Source organism: Oncorhynchus kisutch, linkage group LG1, assembly GCF_002021735.2.
Source record: "Oncorhynchus kisutch isolate 150728-3 linkage group LG1, Okis_V2, whole genome shotgun sequence".
In the NCBI taxonomy this organism is placed as follows: domain Eukaryota; kingdom Metazoa; phylum Chordata; class Actinopteri; order Salmoniformes; family Salmonidae; genus Oncorhynchus; species Oncorhynchus kisutch.
In genome coordinates this window covers 38,345,624-38,366,472 of record NC_034174.2, presented here as the reverse complement: position 1 = coordinate 38,366,472, position 20,849 = coordinate 38,345,624, and the positions used below count along the sequence as shown (strand labels likewise).

General features: G+C 42.4%; 1 protein-coding gene across 2 annotated transcripts in view; it reads left to right on the top strand.

Annotated features, from left to right (window-relative positions):
• The first annotated feature begins 1,304 nt into the window (after nt 1-1,304).
• The window catches only part of LOC109894670 (arf-GAP with GTPase, ANK repeat and PH domain-containing protein 1), a 54,847-nt gene continuing 35,302 nt past the window's right edge, over nt 1,305-20,849 (top strand). The window contains exon 1 of one of the 2 annotated variants that reach the window (XM_020488313.2): nt 1,305-1,738. In XM_020488313.2, coding sequence (XP_020343902.1) covers nt 1,576-1,738 — 163 coding nt within the window. In that variant the 5' untranslated portion in view covers nt 1,305-1,575. The remainder of the gene's footprint in view (nt 1,739-20,849) is intronic. The other variant, XM_031823470.1, reaches the window with a different exon arrangement.

Here is a 20,849-nt window from a genome sequence, read left to right as displayed (position 1 = left end):
GTTCCATCATGTACCGGTATAGTTTGGTGCAATCCCCCACCTGTCCAAGATCCTCTTGTGGCAGGGAGGAGACTGTGCGCCATGTCTTTTGGGACTGTGCCTTTGCCGGAGTAGTATGGGCTAGGGCACGGGTGTTGTTAGGTTTGGTAAGGGGGGATTTTGTATTGACGTGGGCCAGGTTAGAGAGAGGTGTAGGGAGAGCGAGAGGGACGGATAGGGACAGGTTTCTGCTCTGGCTTCTCATGAGTCTCTTTAAACGGGGGCTGTGGGAAGCCAGGCAGAACATGGTGAAGACAGGGAGAGATTGGGGGGTGGAAGGGATAGTGAGGAGGGTGGAAGGAGATTTGAGGGGGAGGATGAAGAGGGAGGAGAGGAAGTGGGGGCAGCATGCTGCTCGGGAGAGGTGGAAGGGGGGTTTAGGGCTGGGTGTCATTTAGATTTGTAAGGGGATAGATTAGCGACGGGGAGATAGGGAAAGGTAGTTTGTAGGGTGACGGGGAGGGAAGATGCTCCCCTGAGGTTTTGTTTGGGTTTTTTGTTTTGTTTAGTTAAATTAAAATACCATTGTTGGAGTATGTATGAAAATTATGAGTTGTAAAGAATGAATGGTATTGAAGGTAATAAATTATTTTTTATAAAAAAATAAAAAATAAGGCTGTTTAGGTTTTCACGTTACGTTTATTGTCTGTATTGTTCGTGTAAAACTTTATTAAACATGAATCGAAATAACCACGCTGCATTTTGGTCCTCCTCTCCTTCACCGGAAGAAAACCGTAACATTATTTAAGATGAATTTATATTGGGCCCAACATAATTCGAGATACAGTATATAAAGCGCATTAGTTTCTAAACAGTGAATCGGATATGTATGAAAATACCCTCAAATATAAGGTGACATTATGTACTTTCGCCTAATATAAAACTTTCAATCTCAAATCGATAATTCTGGAGTATTGAGACAAATGAAACGTTTTCGCTTCAATGTGCAAATAAATGTAGGGCGTACTTCACTTGTATTGCTACAAAGCCACATACACACACAACCCACTGTGAAAAGACTGGTTGAATCAAAGTTGTTTCCACGTAATTTAAACCCCAAAAAATAAGTGATGACGTTGAATCAACGTGAAAAACAGATTAGATTGGCAAAAAGTCATCAACATAAAGACATTGAAGTCCAATGACATAGTGATTTTTTATTTATTTCACAACTCAACCAAATGTACATCAAAATTAGACGTTTTCAAAAACCTGACGTCTGTGCCCAGTGGGAAACACTGTCTCCATGAGGTGTCATATTTTTTCAGAGGACAAAACGAGTCCGACTCATCAGCATTCTTCTTTCAGCTCTTTAAAACAAGGAAGTAGTCGTTGTAAGGCACAAACGGAACAAGACATTTGCTCAAATGAATAAAGTACTTTTGATTGATGATGTAGGCTACTTTGCAGACAGAAGCTCTTATTAAACTGAATACATAGGTTCGATTAGCTTTGGTTGAACTGTTTGGAGAAGTGCGCGCAGATGGATAACGAATGTCAATCTCGCGCATGTAATCACCAGAGACAGGTGTCATTATGAACAGCAGCAACAAGTTAGCGCTTTCCAATGCAATTCGGACCGAGGTACGGCGCTATGAAATTGTGAAGAACAACTTTGCCAAACTTTTTAAGCAGTTGGAGAGCGTCGACGACCTACAGCTTCGCTCTGGTTTAAACGTTCACCTTCACAGCATCCAAGGTAAGCAATTCAATAGGCCTAGCCCCATGGCCTGCCATTGGCTCCCAACCCAGTTTATCATGCAAGGAGTTGTCCTGACAACCGACAAATAGTGGACGCATTTTCATTAAAATCAAATGATAGCCTACCTGTAGTTAAAATACACCACTTTAAAATGTAATTTCAAAGTGCTGGCAACTTGATAGGCTATATGTGTTCCTTTAGCCTAGTCCAAGTGTTCCCAAACTTTTTCACTCGGGTCCCCCTTCCAGCATTGGAGAACGTCCTGCGCCCCCAGCAAAACTAGAATAGTCCCACTATGCAAAATGACTTGAAATGACTTCTAAAACATAACTTAAACGTCTGAAAAGACAAGTTCAATTTAGGTTCTGAATGAAATGTGAAAATCTATTTTCCGTATGTTTAAAATACTTATTTTTCAGGATGTTGAAAAGGCATATTTTCCGGACGTTGAAAGTACGTATTTTCCAGATGTTGAAATCGGGTACATTTTCGGCTCTGAATAAAAGTTGAAAATAAGTCATTTGTAGATGTCTATGTTTGGGCCGATTCAAGGCTGGTCAAACCGGACCAAATCTGAACCAAAAATAGACGTCTATGATTGGTTCAGATTTGGTCCGGACCGGAACAAAAACCAATGTCTGTGGAAATCAAGGCCGGTACGGAACTGCAACAAAAAAGACGTCCAAAAGGTGTAGGCATCGATACATGCTTACTGAGGTGTAGCCCACAGTGTTGTCTGAAATTGAATTTGATGAATGCCCGTCAATGTTATGTTGTCTATAAACACCAAGAAACGATATCCGGACAGGACCGAAAAAAGACGTTGGCTCGTGCATACATGTCTGCCACAATGGAATTTTATAAATGCTCATCTGTGTTGTTGGCCCACCATTTGTAAAACAGGCCATTGCATTGGCTTTATTAGTCTTAATTCCTGTGACTAATCAATTTGGTTATTTAAGTTCTGAATATAATTTACCCAACTTTATCAGGAGTTATCGTGCGCCTATTTGCAGTGTGTTTACACAGCGGGAAATGTAGAAGTATTTTCTTTGTCGCTATGATCAACATTCAACAACTGATCATGACAATGGGGTGAAAATCCTACACAACAGTTGTGATTGTCCATTCCATATTGTCTATTTTATTTAGTGCCATTTAGGTTAGGCTATTTGATCGGAGAAACCTGGACTAGTTGATCTGGACATTTCTGACAAGTATAAAAAGGTATCAAATCTAATTTTACATACACATTTTACGTACACTTTTACATACAGTGGGGCAAAAAAGTATTTAGTCAGCCACCAATTGTGCAAGTTCTCCCACTTAAAACGATGAGAGAGGCCTGTAATTTTCATCATAGGTACACTTCAACTATAATAGACAAAATGAGAAAAAAATCCAGAAATCACATTGTAGGATGTTTAATGAATTTATTTGCAAATTATGGTGGAAAATAAGTAAATATTCATAATATTATAAATAAATATAATACAATAAAAAATTTAAAAATCCATAAAAGATTTTTGAAAATTAATCAGTTTATTTGAATTTTAACCATAACATATGTTGTAATATTTGTTCTATCTTTTCTGGGGGATGAAACTGAAATTGTAACCAGCTTTGTATAACTTTTTTAAGAAAAGGCAATAGTTTAAACAAAATATCATTTTCAATTAGTCAAAAATGAGAAATTTTAATCTGTATAAAGACAATTTTTTTTAACAAAGGATGAGCCTTTTTTAATAATCTACTGGAGAACCATTTTGGGTTTAAGTTTAACTTATGTATGTGTGAAGCTTTTAGTGAGAGGTTTAAAGCTATAATATTTAATCATTTTTGCCCCACAAACTCAGTCATTATATAAATAGACACATTTAATTTTGTCGTTTTAAAGTCGTCGGGAGTATGCAGTGCCATTAGTAAGTAAGTAAACTGTGATAGGAACAAAGAGTTAATCAATGTGATTTTTCCATAAATAGACAAGCATTTACCTCTCCATGGTTGTAGAATCTTATCTATTTTTGTTAACTTTCTATTGAAATTGATTGTGGTAAGTTAAATTATATTTTTTGAGATGTGAATACCAAGTATTCACATACTTGCCCATTTTATTGGTAAACTACAAGGTAGTGTAAACACTTTTTTTTTTAAACAATCCAATACGTAATATGGTACACTTGTCATAATTAGATTTTAATCCAGAGAGTCTAGAAAAGTGATCAAGATCTTCATTGAGACTGTGCAAGGATCCAGATTGCAGACTAGAGTCATCAGCATACATTGACACTTTTTGTTTTTATCCCCTGGATTTCTAACCCATTGATTATCTTGTTGGATACATTTTAAATAGCTAGCATTTCAATGGCCATTGTTTTACTCCTTTTAAAAGCTCAATACTTTCTGAGAAGTAACCATTATTTACTTATTTAGCCCCCCTCCACCCTTGATTCTCTGTTTAGCCTTCCTGTGACATTGGGTACTGTAGGTGTCCTGGATGGCAGGCAGTGTGTCCCCTGTGGTCCATTGGGCAGACCGTACCACCCTCTGGAGAGGCCTCCGGTTGTGGGCGGTGCAGTTGCCATACCAGGCGGTGATGCAGCCCGACAGGATGCTCTCAATTGTGCATCTTTAAAAGTTTGTGAGGGTCTTAGGGGCCAAGACAAATTTCTTCAGCCTCCTGAGGTTGAAGAGGCGCTGTTGTGCCTTCTTCACCACGCTGTCTCTGTGTGTGTAGACCATTTCAGATTGTCAGTGATGTGTACGCCAAGGAACTTGAAGCTTTTCACCTTCTCCACTGCGGTCCTGTGGATGTGGGCGTGCTCCCTCTGCTGTCTCCTGAAGTCCACAAACATCTCTTTCATTTTGTTGAGGGAGAGGTTCATTTCCTGGCAGCACTCCACGAGGGCCCTCATCTCCTCCCTCTTGGCTGTCCCGTCATTGTTGGTAATCAGGCATACTACTATTATGTCGTCTGCAAACTTGATAATTGAGTTGGAGGGTGCTATGGTGTTGAATGCTGAGCGTGGCCACGCAGTCATGGGTGAACAGGGAGTACAGGAGGGGGCTGAGCACCCACCCTTGTGGTCCCCCTGTGTTGAGGATCAGCGTAGGGAGGTGTTGTTTCCTACCTTCACCACCTGGTGGCAGCTTGTCAGGAAGTGCAGGAACCAGTTACACAGTGGGTTTCAGACCCAGGGCCCCGTGCTTAATGATGAGCTTGGAGGGTGCTATGGTGTTGAATGCTGAGCTATAGTCACTGAACAGCATTCTTACATACAGTTGAAGTCGGAAGTTTACATACACCTTAGCAGAATACATTTAAACTCAGTTTTTCCACAATTCCTGACATTTAATCCTAGTAAAAATTCCCTGTCTTAGGTCAGTTAGGATCACCACTTTATTTTAAGAATGTGAGATGTTAGAATAATAATAGAGAGAATGATTTATTTCAGCATTCATTTCTTTCATCACATTCCCAGTGGGTCAGAAGTTTACATACACTCAATTAGTATTTGGTAGCATTGCCTTTAAATTGTTTAACTTGGGTCAAACATTTTGGGGAGCCTTCCACAAGCTTCCCACAATAAGTTGGATGAATTTTGGCCCATTCCTCATGACAGAGCTGTTGTAACTGAATCAGGTTTGTAGACATCCTTGCTTGCACACGCTTTTTCAGTTCTGCCCACACATTTTCTATATGATTGAGGTCAGGGCTTTGTGATGGCCACTCCAATACCTTGACTTTGTTGTCCTTAAGCCATTTTGCCACAACTTAGTATGCGTGGGGTCATTGTCCATTTGGAAGACGCATCCCATTTGCGACCAAGCTTTGAGTTTGAGTTTATTTTTTTATTTTTACAGGGACAGTGCACATGAATCAACGTTTCAGTAAAAGTGCCGGTTTTAGCCAGCCGGCTAATTTTCAACCGCAGTCCCTGGGCAGGTTATTAAAAACAATTACAATATAGACAATAGCAACATAGAACAAGCAAGACATAGCAACATAGGACAAGCAAGACATAGCATACAGACAGAGCAACATAGGACATGCAAGACGTAGCATGACGTTAGCCATGTCTTCAAGCATTTTGTGAAAGTGTGATATGTGGTGCAGTTATGTGTGTCTGATGGCAGTGTATTCCAGACATAGGAAGCTCTCACAGAGAATGCAGATTTACTAAAGGTGCTTTTCCTTAGGGGAACTATACAGTCACCTCTCATGGCAGACCTTGTGGATCTGCTGCCACATGTCTGGGTTTTCTGTTTAACAAAAATATTGAGTGGAGGGGGAGCCAGGCCATTAAGGATCTTGAATACAAGACATGCGTCGGTGTATTGCACAAGATTTTCCCAACTCAAGAGCTCATGCTTTCTGTGGATGTAACAGTGATGATGGCTATTGGGCTTCCTATCAAGCACTTTGAGAGCCTGTTTGTAGACGGACTGAATAGGTTTTAATGTTGTACAGCAAGCTTGGGCCCAACTAGTCAAGCAGTATGTTAAGTGGGGGAGTATCATAGATTTGAAGTACAGTTTTGCTACCTCTGTAGTCAAACAATTTCGTATAAATCGGAAATGAGCTAGGTTGAATTTGGTTATCTGAATTACCTTTTTCACATGCTTTTTAAAAGAGAGGTTGGAATCAAGTATGATGCCAAGGTACTTAAAATCGGATACCACCTGGAGCTTCTCCCCTGACACATAGACATCTGGCTCAGTAGCATCTGTTGCCCTCTTTGTGAAGAACATGCAAACAGTTTTTTTCACATTGAGATGCAAACACGAGTCACTGAGCCACTTTGTAACCTGGACCATTACAGTAGTGAGTTCTTGTGCAGCTTGTTGTTTGCTCTTTGCATGCACATATATCACTGTATCATCTGCATACATTTGAACTTCAGACCCAGTACAGACAGAAGGCAGATCATTAATGTACAGGCTGCACAGGAGGGGCCCCAGTATTGACCCTTGGGGCACGCCCACATCATAGCTACGAGTGGGCGACAGCTCATTGCTCACTCTGACACACTGAGTTCTGCCTTCAAGGTATGATTTCATCCATCTCAAGGCATCAGGGGAAAAGTTTAACTTGGACAATTTTGTGATGAGAATCTCATGGTTAACAGTATCAAAAGCCTTCCTTAGGTCCAGAAACACAGCCCCAACAGCACCCCCTTTGTCCATCTTGGACTTCACATTTTCCAGAAGAAAGCAGTTGGCCGTTTCTGTGGAGTGTTTCGCTCTGAAGCCAAACTGCATGGAGTGTAATGTGAAGGGGCTGTTGTTGAGGTGGGCAATCAGTTCTGCTACACACTTTGCAACAACCTTTGACACCACAGGTAGTATACTAATGGGCCTGTAGTTACTCACGTTAGCAGGGTCGCCTGATTTAAAGATGGCCGTTATTATGGCCGACTTCCATACCCTTGGAAACACACCGAGACCAATAGATGTGTTGGTGACCTTAGTAATGGGGCCAATGAGTGACTCTTTGTAGTTTTTAAGAAAGGTAGAGTCCATCCCAAACACATCTTTGGCTTTAGAGTTCTTTAGTGAGCTAATCACCTTGTTCACCTTTGACTCAGAAACCTCCCTTATAATGAAGACTGGTTGAGTGTCATTCACTAGCACTGAGCCCAAGAAACCAGTGGAGGGGTTCTGTGTCAGTACCCTGACAGAGTCAATAAAGTAGGAATTGAAGGCTATTGCTATTTCGACTGCATCCTGTGTTAGATTGTTATTCACCATGATTTCTAGTCTTTTTGCAGTGTTACTATGGTCTTTCCCTGTTAACTTTTTTAGATTCTCCCATATCAATTTAGAATTTCCCTTTGCTTCACCAATTATGTTAATAAAAAAGTTTGCCTTGGCCTGTCTGATTTCTTTCATCACCTTATTTCTCAACATGGTAAACCTACGTCTGTCATGCTCTAATTTAGATTTTAGGGCTATTTTTAGAGCATAATCTCGTTCTTTCATCAATTTCCAGATTTCTCCATTTAGCCAAGGAAGAGTGCTCTTTTGGCCAGGTTTGGATTTGATTTTCTTTAGGAAGCCATTTATTGTAGTCTGGATTGTGGATAGAAAAACCTGACTATCATCTTCCACGTCTGTATAGGACAAGAGATCATTCCAGTTTATTCCCTTAATTGCTTTTTCAAAATAGTTTAATTCACTCTTAGGTATTCTGAGTTGATCCGGCTTTCTAACAGTAGAGAGGTTAAACCTGCTCTTAGACAGCTTTCTGGCTATAAGTGTCAGATTATGATCAGACAGCCCAGTAACCATATTGAATGATTTAGTCACTCTCTCTGGTTTACAGTGCCTTGCGAAAGTATTCGGCCCCCTTGAACTTTGCGACCTTTTGCCACATTTCAGGCTTCAAACATAATCAACAACAAGTGGGACACAATCTTGACGTGGAACGACATTTATTGGATATTTCAAACTTTTTTAACAAATCAAAAACTGAAAAATTGGGTGAGCAAAATTATTCAGCCCCCTTAAGTTAATACTTTGTAGCGCCACCTTTTGCTGCGATTACAGCTGTAAGTCGCTTGGGGTATGTCTCTATCAGTTTTGCCCATCGAGAGACTGACATTTTTTCCCATTCCTCCTTGCAAAACAGCTCGAGCTCAGTGAGGTTGGATGGAGAGCATTTGTGAACAGCAGTTTTCAGTTCTTTCCACAGATTCTCGATTGGATTCAGGTCTGGACTTTGACTTGGCCATTCTAACACCTGGATATGTTTATTTTTGAACCATTCCATTGTAGATTTTGCTTTATGTTTTGGATCATTGTCTTGTTGGAAGACAAATCTCCGTCCCAGTCTCAGGTCTTTTGCAGACTCCATCAGGTTTTCTTCCAGAATGGTCCTGTATTTGGCTCCATCCATCTTCCCATCAATTTTAACCATCTTCCCTGTCCCTGCTGAAGAAAAGCAGGCCCAAACCATGATGCTGCCACCACCATGTTTGACAGTGGAGATGGTGTGTTCAGGGTGATGAGCTGTGTTGCTTTTACGCCAAACATAACGTTTTGCATTGTTGCCAAAAAGTTCAATTTTGGTTTCATCTGACCAGAGCACCTTCTTCCACATGTTTGGTGTGTCTCCCAGGTGGCTTGTGGCAAACTTTAAACAACACTTTTTATGGATATCTTTAAGAAATGGCTTTCTTCTTGCCACTCTTCCATAAAGGCCAGATTTGTGCAATACACGACTGATTGTTGTCCTATGGACAGAGTCTCCCACCTCAGCTGTAGATCTCTGCAGTTCATCCAGAGTGATCATGGGCCTCTTGGCTGCATCTCTGATCAGTCTTCTCCTTGTATGAGCTGAAAGTTTAGAGGGACGGCCAGGTCTTGGTAGATTTGCAGTGGTCTGATACTCCTTCCATTTCAATATTATCGCTTGCACAGTGCTCCTTGGGATGTTTAAACCTTGGGAAATCTTTTTGTATCCAAATCCGGCTTTAAACTTCTTCACAACAGTATCTCAGACCTGCCTGGTGTGTTCCTTGTTCTTCATGATGCTCTCTGCGCTTTTAACGGACCTCTGAGACTATCACAGTGCAGGTGCATTTATACGGAGACTTGATTACACACAGGTGGATTGTATTTATCATCATTAGTCATTTAGGTCAACATTGGATCATTCAGAGATCCTCACTGAACTTCTGGAGAGAGTTTGCTGCACTGAAAGTAAAGGGGCTGAATAATTTTGCACGCCCAATTTTTCAGTTTTTGATTTGTAAAAAAAGTTTGAAATATCCAATAAATGTCGTTCCACTTCATGATTGTGTCCCACTTGTTGTTGATTCTTCACAAAAAAATACAGTTTTATATCTTTATGTTTGAAGCCTGAAATGTGGCAAAAGGTCGCAAAGTTCAAGGGGGCCGAATACTTTCGCAAGGCACTGTATTACTGAACACCAAATCAATCTGTGTTTTAGAGCAACAAGTCACCCTGGTCGGCCCTTTAACTAGCTGTGTAAGGTCAAAGGTATTAGTGATCCGTTTGAGGGTTTTCCTACAACACTTGTCTTCATAATTAATGTTAAAATCTCCCTCTCTCTCTCTTAAAATCTCTTTAATTTCCTGACTGATGTCTTGAGATGTTGCTGAAAATATATCCACATAATTGTCCTCCCTCATGATGCCATCTATTTTGTGAAGTGCACCAGTCCCTCCTGCAGCAAATCACCCCCACAACATGATGCTGCCACCCCCGTGCTTCACAGTTGGGGTGGTGTTCTTCGGCTTGCAAGCCTCCCCCTTTTTCCTCCAAAAATAACGATGGCCATTATGGCCAAACAGTTCTATTTTTGTTTCATCAGACCAGAGCACATGGTTTTGGAGCAGTGGCTTCTTCCTTGCTGAGTGGCCTTTCGGGTTATGTCGCTATAGGACTCATTTTTACTGTGGATATAGATACTTTTGTACCTGTTTCCTCCAGCATCTTCACAAGGTCCTTTGCTGTTGTTCTGGGGTTGATTTGCACTTTTCGCACCAAAGTACGTTCATCTCTAGGAGACAGAGCGCGTCTCCTTCCTGAGCAGTATGACGGCTGCGTGGTCCCATGGTGTTTATACTTGCGTACTATTGTTTGTACAGGTGAATCTGGTACCTTCAGGCATTTGGAAATTGCTCCCAAGGATGAACCAGACTTGTGGAGGTCTACAATTTTTTTTCTGAGGTCTTGGCTGATTTCTTTAGATTTTCCAATGATGTCAAGTAACGAGGCACTGAGTTTGAAGGTAGGCCTTGAAATACATCCACAGGTACACCTCCAATTGACTCAAATGATGTCAATTAGCCTATCAGAAGCTTCTCAAGACATGCATCATATTCTGGAATTTCCAAACTGTTTAAAGACACAGTCAACTTAGTGCATGTAAACTTCTGACCCACTGGAATTGTGATACAGTGAATTATATGTGAAATCATCTGTCTAAACAATTGTTGGAAAAAATAACTTGTGTCATGCACAAAGTAGATGTCCTAACCGACTTGCCAAAACTATAGTTTGTAAACAAGACATTTGTGGAATGGTTGAAAAACGAGTTGTAATGACTCCAACTTAAGTGTATGTAAACTTCTGACTTCAACTGTAGGTATTTCTCTTGTCCAGGTGGGATAGGGCGGTGTGTTAGCAGATCACATTACTTGTATCTGCTCTGTGATTGGACGATACAGCAGGTATCAATTGACATCGTGTGTTCGCTAACAGACCTCGTGATTTGTATCTGCTCTGCGATTGGACGATACATACCGCAATGCTGTATGTTATGAAAGATGGCGCTGTTTTACGGGCTCCTGACTAATTCTGTTATATTTATTTATATATATATATATATACAAACACACACACACACATTTAACAGAATTAGTCAGGAGCCCGTAAAACAGCACACACTACAGGTCAAAAGTTTTAGAACACCTACTGGGGGTTTTACTGTATTTTTTTACTATTATGTACATTATAGAGTAATAGTGAAGACATCAACACTATGAAATAACACATATGGAATCATGTTGTAACCAAACAAGTGTTAAACAAATCAAAATATATTTGAGATTCTTCAAATAGCCACCCTTTGCAAATAGCCACCGCCATACAACTGCACATGGGGACAAAGATAGTACTTTTTGGAGAAATGTAATCTGGTCTGATGAAACAAAAATATAACTGTTTGGCCATAATGACCATCGTTATGTTTGGAGGAAAAAGGGGGAGGCTTGCAAGCTGAAGACACCATCCCAACCGTGAAGCACAGGGGTGGCAGCATCATGTTGTTGGGGTGCTTTGCTGCAGGAGGGACTGGTGCACTTCACAAAATAGATGGCATCATGAGGGAGGACAATTATGTGGATATATTGAAGCAACATCTCAAGACATCAGTCAGGAAGTTAAAGCTTGTTCGCAAATGGGTCTTCCAAATGGACAATGACCCCATGCATACTTCCAAAGTTGTGGCAAAATGGCTTAAGGACAACAAAGTCAAGGTATTGGAGTGGCCATCACGAAGCCCTGACCTCAATCCTATTGAACATTTGTGGGCAGAACTGAAAAAGCGTGTACGAGCTAGGAAGTCTACAAACCTGACTCCATTACACAAGCTCTGTCAGGAGGAATGGGCCAAAATTCAACCAACTTATTGTGGGAAGCTTGTGGAAGGCTACCCAAAACGTTTGACCCAAGTTAAACAATTTAAAGGCAATGCTAGCAAATACTAATTGAGTGTATGTAAACTTCTGACAGACTGGGAATGTGATGAAAGAAATAATTCTCTCTACTATTATTCTGACATTTCACATTCTTAAAATAAAGTGCCACCTAAGATGACACCTAAGACAGGGCATTTTTACTTGGATTAAATGTCAGGAATTGTGAAACTGAGTTTAAACGTATTTGGCTAAGGTGAATGCAAACTTCCGACTTCAACTGTACCAGTCCTGTGTTTACTTTAATTCTACTAACTGTAAAGCTGTAAATGTGGTAGAGGATGTTGTTGAATTTACTATTCAAATATTGTATCTGAATCTAATGTCAAACAAACCTCCATGCCCTGAACTAACAATCGTGACAATATAATGAGCAATCCGGTTGATTGTGCATTTATGCAAGTTGTGGTTACCGATAGCGTGCCCCTTGAGATGTTTTCATGGCAGCGATACTCGTCATTGTTGGCCCTATTTCCTCTGTCTCTCTGCAAAGCCACTTCCTGCCTCAAGGAGACAGGCAGAGTATGTATTGGTACAGCTTCCTCCCTCCCCTGTACTCTACTTAATTTACAATTCAAAATTCGCCTTACTCCTACAATGTTTATTTTATCACACACTTTTACAGTGTCTCCTCATGTACACTCCCTGGACTTAACCTAAATCAAGCACCTCAAAAATGCTCTCCCGCCCCCCGTCTTACGTCTATCCTATCTCATCTCTTCTGTCCCTCCACCTTGTGTTGTCATTTAGCCTTTCCTCACAGCAGGTATCACTCCTCGTTAGGAGACACTATTCACCTTCAATAGCATCTCTATGAGACACAGAGGAAGAGACCGAGACCGAGACCGAACTCACTGCAACACACCACCTGGCTTCTCTCTACTGGTGTGGCAGTTAGATGATATCCTAATCTCCAGTCCTAATCATTCAGATGCAGACTTGTCAGCCTCGTCTAGTTTATTTCTTTGTGTTATTGCAGATCTCATATTTTGCAGTTACGAGGCAATTAGGACAATTTGAAACACCCCGGATCTTCTCTCAAGAGCTCTGATTCGATTTCTGAACCCACTCACCCTCTCCCTCTGTGTGTGTGAGTGTTTCATTCTGCAGTGTCTGTGTGTAAGGTGTGTATGCACATCATTTCTACACACTCATTTATGTGTTTTCCATTATTTAATTTGCATTGCGGAAGAGTCAAGTGTCATTAGTTTTGTATGTGCGTGTGCCCAATTTCTGATTTCCTGCGTAGGGGTCTCCTAAGTCCCACCCATCCCCCTGTTTACTTAACATTGCATACACACACACACACACACACACACACCGCCCACACCCTTCATGGCAGGAGGATGTTAATCGTCATTACGATGTGGCCGGGGAGGCTAAATGTTGATTTAATTTCTCTATGGAAGGATCACATAATGCCCTTGTCACACAGCCGGGCCTAGCCTCCCTTCCAGACTTGGAGAAAAATAAATGTGTCCCTTTAAGAAAGAGGTCACACCTCAGGCCAAAATTTATGTTGTCTGATGCCGGTGATTACACCAGAATGCAAAACATGTGTCAACTATCAGATTAGCAAAAGGAGAGTGGTGGTGTGGCTCTCCAGAGCAGCATTTTAGTTATGCAGGTGGTGTGTTGGAATGCACAGGGCCGTGGTCCCCAGTGGTAAGGGAATGCACTCTTTCTTGGTGGTTGACTTGATAAATGTCACAACAGCATAAAAGAAGAATGACAACAATGGCTTCGTCACCCCTCAGTGGAATGTTTGGATTGTTTGTCTCCTCATTCCAGGGTTTTTCTTTATTTTTACTATTTTCTACATTGTAGAATAGTAGTGAAGACATCAAAACTATGAAATAACACATGGAATTATGTAGTAACCAAAAAAGTGTTAAACAAATCAAAATATATTTGAGATTCTTCAAAGTAGCCACCCTTTGCCTTGACAGATTTGCACACTCTTGGCATTCTCTCAACCAGCTTCATGAAGTAGTCACCTGGAATGCATTTCAATTAATATGAGTGCCTTGTTAAGCAATTTATGGAATTTATTTGATTCCTAATGCGTTTGAGCCAATCGGTTGTCTTGTGACGCGTATGTGTGATGGTATACAGAAGATGGCCCTATTTGGTAAAATACCAAGTCCATATTATGAAAAGAAAAGCTCAAATAAGCAAAGAGAAACGACTTTTCAGAAACGAATTTCAAGAACTATGAAAGTTTCTTCAAGTGCAGTTGCAAAAACCATCAAGCGCTGTGATGAAACTGGCTCTCATGAGGACCACCACAGGAAAGGAAGACCCAGAGTTGTCTCCTGCCGCAGAGGATAAGTTCATTAGAGTTATCAGCCTCAGAAATTGTAGCCCAGATAAATGCTTCACAGATTTCAAGTAACAGACACATCTCAACATCAACTGTTGTGAATCAGCCATTCATGGTCGAATTGCTGCAAAGAAACCACTACTAAATGACACCAATAAGATGAGACCTGCTTGGGCCAAGAAACATGCGCAATGGACATTAGACCGGTGGAAATCTGGAATTCTGGTCTGATGAGTCCAAATTTGAGATTTTTGGTTCCAACCGCCGTGTCTTTGTGAGACGCAGATTAGGTGAACAGATGATCTCTGCATGTGTGGTTCCCACCGTGAAGCATGGAGGAGGTGCTTGCTTGTGACACTGTCTATGATTTATTTAGATTTCAAGGCACCCAACCTGCATGGCTACCATAGCATTCTGCAGCGATATGCCATCACATCTGGTTTGGTCTTAGTGGCAGTATCATTTGTTTTTCAACAGGACAATGACCCAACACACCTCCAGGCTGTGTAAGGGCTATTTGACCAAGGAGAGTGATGGAGTGCTGCATCAGATGATCTGGCCTCCACAATCACCCGACCTCAACTCAATTGAGATGGTTTGGGATGAGTTGGACCGCTGAGTGAAGGAAAAGCAGCCAACAAGTGCTCAGCATATGTGGGAACTCCTTCAAGACTCTCGGAAAAGCATTCCAGGTAAATCTGGTTGAGAGTGCTAAGCTGTCATCACGGCAAAGGGTGGCTAGAATATAAAATATATTTTGATTTAACACTTTTTGGTTACTACATGATTCCATTTGTATTATTTCATAGTTTTTATGTCTTCACTATTATTCACTATTATTCTACAATATAGTAAAAATAAAGAAAAACCCTTGAACCCTTAGTAAAGAAAATGGGATGATCGGTACTAAATCGGGCTGTTCAATGGTGGCCGGCACCAACGGGAGGGTGCAGCTGTACTTGGTGGTGATGGCATTGACTCTGTAGTCAATACACGGATGTGACCCCCTTCCTTCTTGGCCACAAAGAAGAAACCTGCCGATGCAGGGGAGGTGGATGGGCAGATGAAACCCTGTTGGAGAGCCTCCAGGATGAAGTCCTTCATGGCCTTGGTTTCAGCCACCGACAGGGGGTAGATGCAGCTGCGCAGAGTCTGTAAGCAAGTCGATGGCACAGTCCCAGGGGGCGATGAGGGAGACCGGTGGAGTGGGTCTTGGCGAAAACCTCCGAGATGTTGGCCTGGAGGGCAACCACAAGAATCTTAATCGATGTGGAACCACAGGGTAAGAGAAAGCAGGTCTTCCAACATCAAATCAAATTTTATTAGTCACATGCGCTGAATACAACAGGTGCAGTCCTCACAGTGAAATGCTTACTTACGAGCCCCAAACCAACAATGCAGTTAAAAAAATATGGATAAAAATAATAAATAAAAGAGCAGCAGTAAAATAACAATAGCGAGACTATATACAGGGGGGTACTGGTACAGAGTCAATGTGTGGGGGCACTGGTTAGTTAGAGGTAATATGTACATGTAGGTAGAGTTCTTAAAATGACTATGCATAGATGATAACAACTGAGTGTAGCAGTAGTGTAAAAGGGGGGGGGGGCAATGCAAACAGTCTGGGTAGCCATTTGATTAGGTGTTCAGGAGTCTTATGGCTTGGGGGTAGAAGCTGTTTAGAAGCCTTTTGGACCTAGACTTGGCGCTCCGGTACCGTTTGCCATGCGGTAGCAGAGGGAACAGTCTGACTAGGGTTGCTTGAGTCTTTGACAACTTTGACAACTTTAGGGCCTTCCTCTGACACCGCCTGATATAGAGGTCCTTTGCACCAGTGATGTTCGCACTACCCTCTGTAGTGCCTTGCAGTCGGAAGCCGAGCAGTTGCCATACCAGGCAGTGATGCAACCATGCTCTCGATGGTGCAACTGTAGAACCTTTTGAGGATCTGAGGACCCATGCCAAATCTTTTCAGTCTCCTGAGGGGAAATATGTTTTGTTGTGCCCTCTACATGACTGTCTTGGGGTGTGCTTGGACCCTGTTAATGTGTTGGTGATGTGGACACCAAGGAACTTGAAGCTCTCAACCTGATCCACTACAGTCCTGTCGATGAGAATGGGGGCGTACTCTGTCCTCGTTGTCCTGTAGTCCATAATCCTTAGTCTTGATCACGTTGAGGGAGAGGTTGTTGTCCTGGCACCACACGGCCAGGTCTCTGACATCCTCTGTATAGGCTGTGTCGTTGTCGTTGTTGGTGATCAGGCCTACCACTGTTGCGTCATCAGCAAACTTAATGATGGTGTTGGAGTTGTGCCTGCCCGTGCAGTCATGAGTGAATAGGGAGTACAGGAGGGGACTGAGCACGCACCCCTGTGTTGTGGATCAGCGTGGCGGATGCATTGTTACCTACCCTTACCACCTGGGGGCAGCCCATCAGGAAGTCCAAAATCCATTTGCAGAGGGAGGTGTTTAGTTCCAGGGTCCTTAGCATATTGATGAGCTTTGCGGGTACTATGGTGTTGAACGCTGAGCTGTAGTCAATGAGTAGCACTCTCACATAGTTGTTCTTTTTGTCCAGGTGGAAAAGGGCAGTGTGGAGTGCAATTTGAATCCGTCTCTGTGTGTGGAGTAAAGGTGGTCCAGAGTTTTTTTGTTGTTGTTTTGTTCCCCTCTTGTTGCGCATTTAACATGACATTTGGTGGACCGATTTTTAAGTTTCCCTGCATTAAAGTCCCCGGCTATTAGCAGTGCCACCTCCAGGTGAGCGTTTTCTTGTTTGCTTATGGCGGTATACAGCTCATTCAATGCTGTCTTAGTGCCAGCCTCTGACTGAGGTGGTATGTAACAGCTATGAGAAATACAGATAAACTCTCTAGGTAGGTAGTGTGGTCTACAGTTTATCATGAGATACTCTACCTCAGGCGAGCAATAGCTCGAGACTTCCTTAGATATCGTGCACCAGTTGTTATATACAAAAATGCATACCAGACAAGGGGCGGCGTGCCCAGTCAGTCAGTGATCTCCATCCTCGACTAAGAGGTGGTGGGGTCGTGGTGTTGGAGCCACGAGAGGCCAAGTATGACTTTGTGTACGGGTGCCTGGATGAGGAGGAGGAGCAGGAGGAGAAGGGAAGGGAAGGCTTTCTTGGTGCAGGCGTCCCACGGTGATGGTGAGGGGTGCTGTGATAGTCGCAGATCCCAGTGGTTTGTTATCCAGCGCTTGAACGGAAATGAGAGGAGTGCAGGTATGATGTAATTTTCAGGGAGAAGTCAAGGGCCTTATCCATAAAATTCCCTGTGGCACCAGAGTCCACTAGAGCTGTAGAAACAACACGAGGGACAACCAGCTAGTGATATTGGTACTAAAAAAGGGTTTGGTGGAGAGTGATTATGATGATGGAATATTCATACCTACCAGGAGACCTCTGCTCTAGTGGCTCCCAGGTTGGGATGTAGCGGACACCGTTGAAGCTGATGTCCCTACTGACCGCAATAGGGACAGAGTCCCAGCTGTCTCCAACAGCATCGCTCAGCTGCGGGGAGGCGTGTGGCCCCTACCTCCATGGGTTCAGGCTCAGACTCAGAACTGTCAATGAAGGAGGGAGAGTCGATGGGGGTGCCACCATCCTGAAGGAGGTTATCCAGACGGATGGCCATCGCGATGTATGTCCAATGAGAGGGTGTCGTCTAGGCATGCCAAGTCAGTCTGGACCTCTTCACGCAATCCTCTTCTGAATAAGGTGCAGAGTGCCAGCTCATTTCATCCGCTGGATGCTGACACTGTACAGAAGGTGAGGGTGTACTCCGCAGTGGTCTGGCCCTCCTGCCGTAGTTGGAGTAGGCGCTCACCCCCTCTCTGCCCTCCAGTGGATGATCAAATAGTCCTCTGAATAGAGCAAAGCACCTATCATAGGAACCCAGCTCCTCCTCGCCTCCCCAGACGGCCGTAGCCCACTCCAATGCCCGCCCGGTCAGCAGGGAAATAACCATGGAAACCTTGGACCTCTTGGTGGTGGGGGCACTGGGTCGACTCATGATATAGGATCCTCTGCTCGTTGGAGGATGCCGCTTGAGGAAGATCTAGATGTTGAAGAACGTGTGGTGTTGGCGAAGTAGGTCTCCCTGTTCGCCGACCATCTGGGAGATGTCTTGGTTGTCTGCTGCTTCCATTTTGTGAGGCATTATTCTGTAACGAAGACGCAGGGAGTCAGGAAGCAGGTGCAGTTGGTGAGTTTAATAAGAACGAACGTAGAGTGAATAAACAAACAAGCGTAGTGTCTGAACATGAACACGGAAACAATACTGCCTGATGGGTGATAACAACAGAGTGCAAGATTAAGGGAGAGTAATCAGGGAAGTAATGAAGTCCAGATGTGCCTAATGATGAGGCGCAGGTGTGCGTAATGATGGGTTACTAGACTGGCGACGTCGTGTGCCAGGGAGCGGGAGTAGACGTGACCCTAACGTTAGGCTCCTTAAGAGCATTTGTATTAATTATGGATCCCTATTAGCTTCTGCCAAAGCAGCAGCTACTCTTCCTGGGGTCCAGCAAAATTAAGGCAGCTTATACAATTTTAAAACATTACAATACATTCACAGATTTCACAACACACTGTGTGCCCTCAGGCCCCTACTCCACCACTACCACATATCTATAGTACTAAATCAGTGTGTGTGTATGCATGTTCTGTGCCAATGTTTGTGTTGCTTCACAGTCCCCGTTGTTCCATAAGGTGTTTTTTTTTTATCTTAAAAAAAAAATGTAATTCTACTGCTTGCGTCAGTTACTTGATGTGGAATAGAGCTCCATGTTGTCATGGCTCTATGTAGTACTGTGTGCCTCCCATAGTCTGTTCTGGACTTGTGGACTGTGAAGAGACGTCTTGTGGGGTATGCATGGGTTTCCGAGCTGTGTGCCAGTAGTTTAGACGGACAGCTCGGTGCATTCAACATGGCAATACCTCTCATAAATAAAATTAAAATCTAATAGTACATAATTGGGCCAATCCCTCTCCAAACATGTAGCTCTTTTTTTTCTGAGGAAGTGGATTGGTAACACCATCTTTAACATTGTCCTCATCTCCTGGTTGTGGTTGATCATTTAATAAAAACAAACATTTTGTTAAAGAAAGCTTAAATTCCACCGCATTTCATTGTTGCTGTTCTTGCCAGCTAATGCCATTACTTAGCTGACAGAAAACATCAGAACAGTTCTGAGGGAAAGTTTGTTATGATTCGTAAACAATTTATCAGTCTGTGCTTCCAAAATAAAAGTACAGGTCCAACAGCAAAACATTTTGTCGCATGTGGGCACTTTAGAGCCCTGAATAAGTCAGTCAAGTAAAATAAGTAATAAGAGATAGTATGCATTGTAAAAATGGACTGTATTACATTGTATTTACAAATATAAAGTGGGTAGTTACATGGTCATGCAGTGGCATAAATAGTATATAATAGAACAGCAGCGTTTGTGTGTGTGAGAGTTTGTGTGTAAAGGTTGGATGTGTGGGTAGTCAGTGTAAATAATCTCTAAGGAGCAGATAGTGTGTATGTATCTATAAGCAACTGTCTGTGTATATCACAGTAAGTTACACATTATAATTTCAGTTTAGAGGGGACATGATTCATCATACTCTGTGGGTGTTCTTCCTTCACAGATTTCAGCCAATTAAACAAGAGTCACAGGTGGGTAACACATACCTATACACACAATGAAGCCCCACCCCCACTGTGAGCACACACAACATACAGCCACATACATTTACACACTCATACAGTACACATGCTGAAAATCACGTGGCATGTATCATTAAGTCATGCGAGTATATTATGGGCTACATTTTGTATTTTTATTTATTTAACTAGGCAAGTCAATTATGAACAAATTCGTATTTACAATGATGGCCTACCAAAAGGCCTCCTGCGGGGACGGGGGCTGGAATTACAACAACAATGGGACAAAACAGAGCGACACCTCAACACTACATAAAGAGAGACCTATAAGTCAATAACATAGCATGGCAGCAACATGACAACAACATGGTAGCAACACAACATGGTAGCAGCAGAAAACATGGTACAAACGTTATTGGGATAATTATGATAACGTGTTAGTTTCTAATATTGGACCCATGGTTTCTCTTTATTGTGTGAGTCAATAATGAACTAATGATGAAGAAAGAAGGAGCAAAACCTTTCCTCATTCAATGTCAATGACACACAAATACACATGTTTGTTTTACTATCATTGTGGTGACCTAATTCTAACCCTAATTGTAAACCTAACCCCTAAGCCTAAAATAGTATTTTTCCATATGGGGAGTAGCAAAATGTCCCAGTTTGTCAGATTTGTCTTTGTTTTACTCTCCTTGTGAGGACTTATGGTCTCCACAAGGATAGTGAAACCAAAAAATACACACACACAGAGACAGACACTGTATCAGCAGCTTAGCGGGAGAGATGAGGGAGGTGGAAGGAGGGAGGTGGTGAATAAGCTGTTGCTACCCCAATCCTTGCTGATTTTAAAAGGGGGGTGAAGGGAGCCGTTCTGGAGGGAGA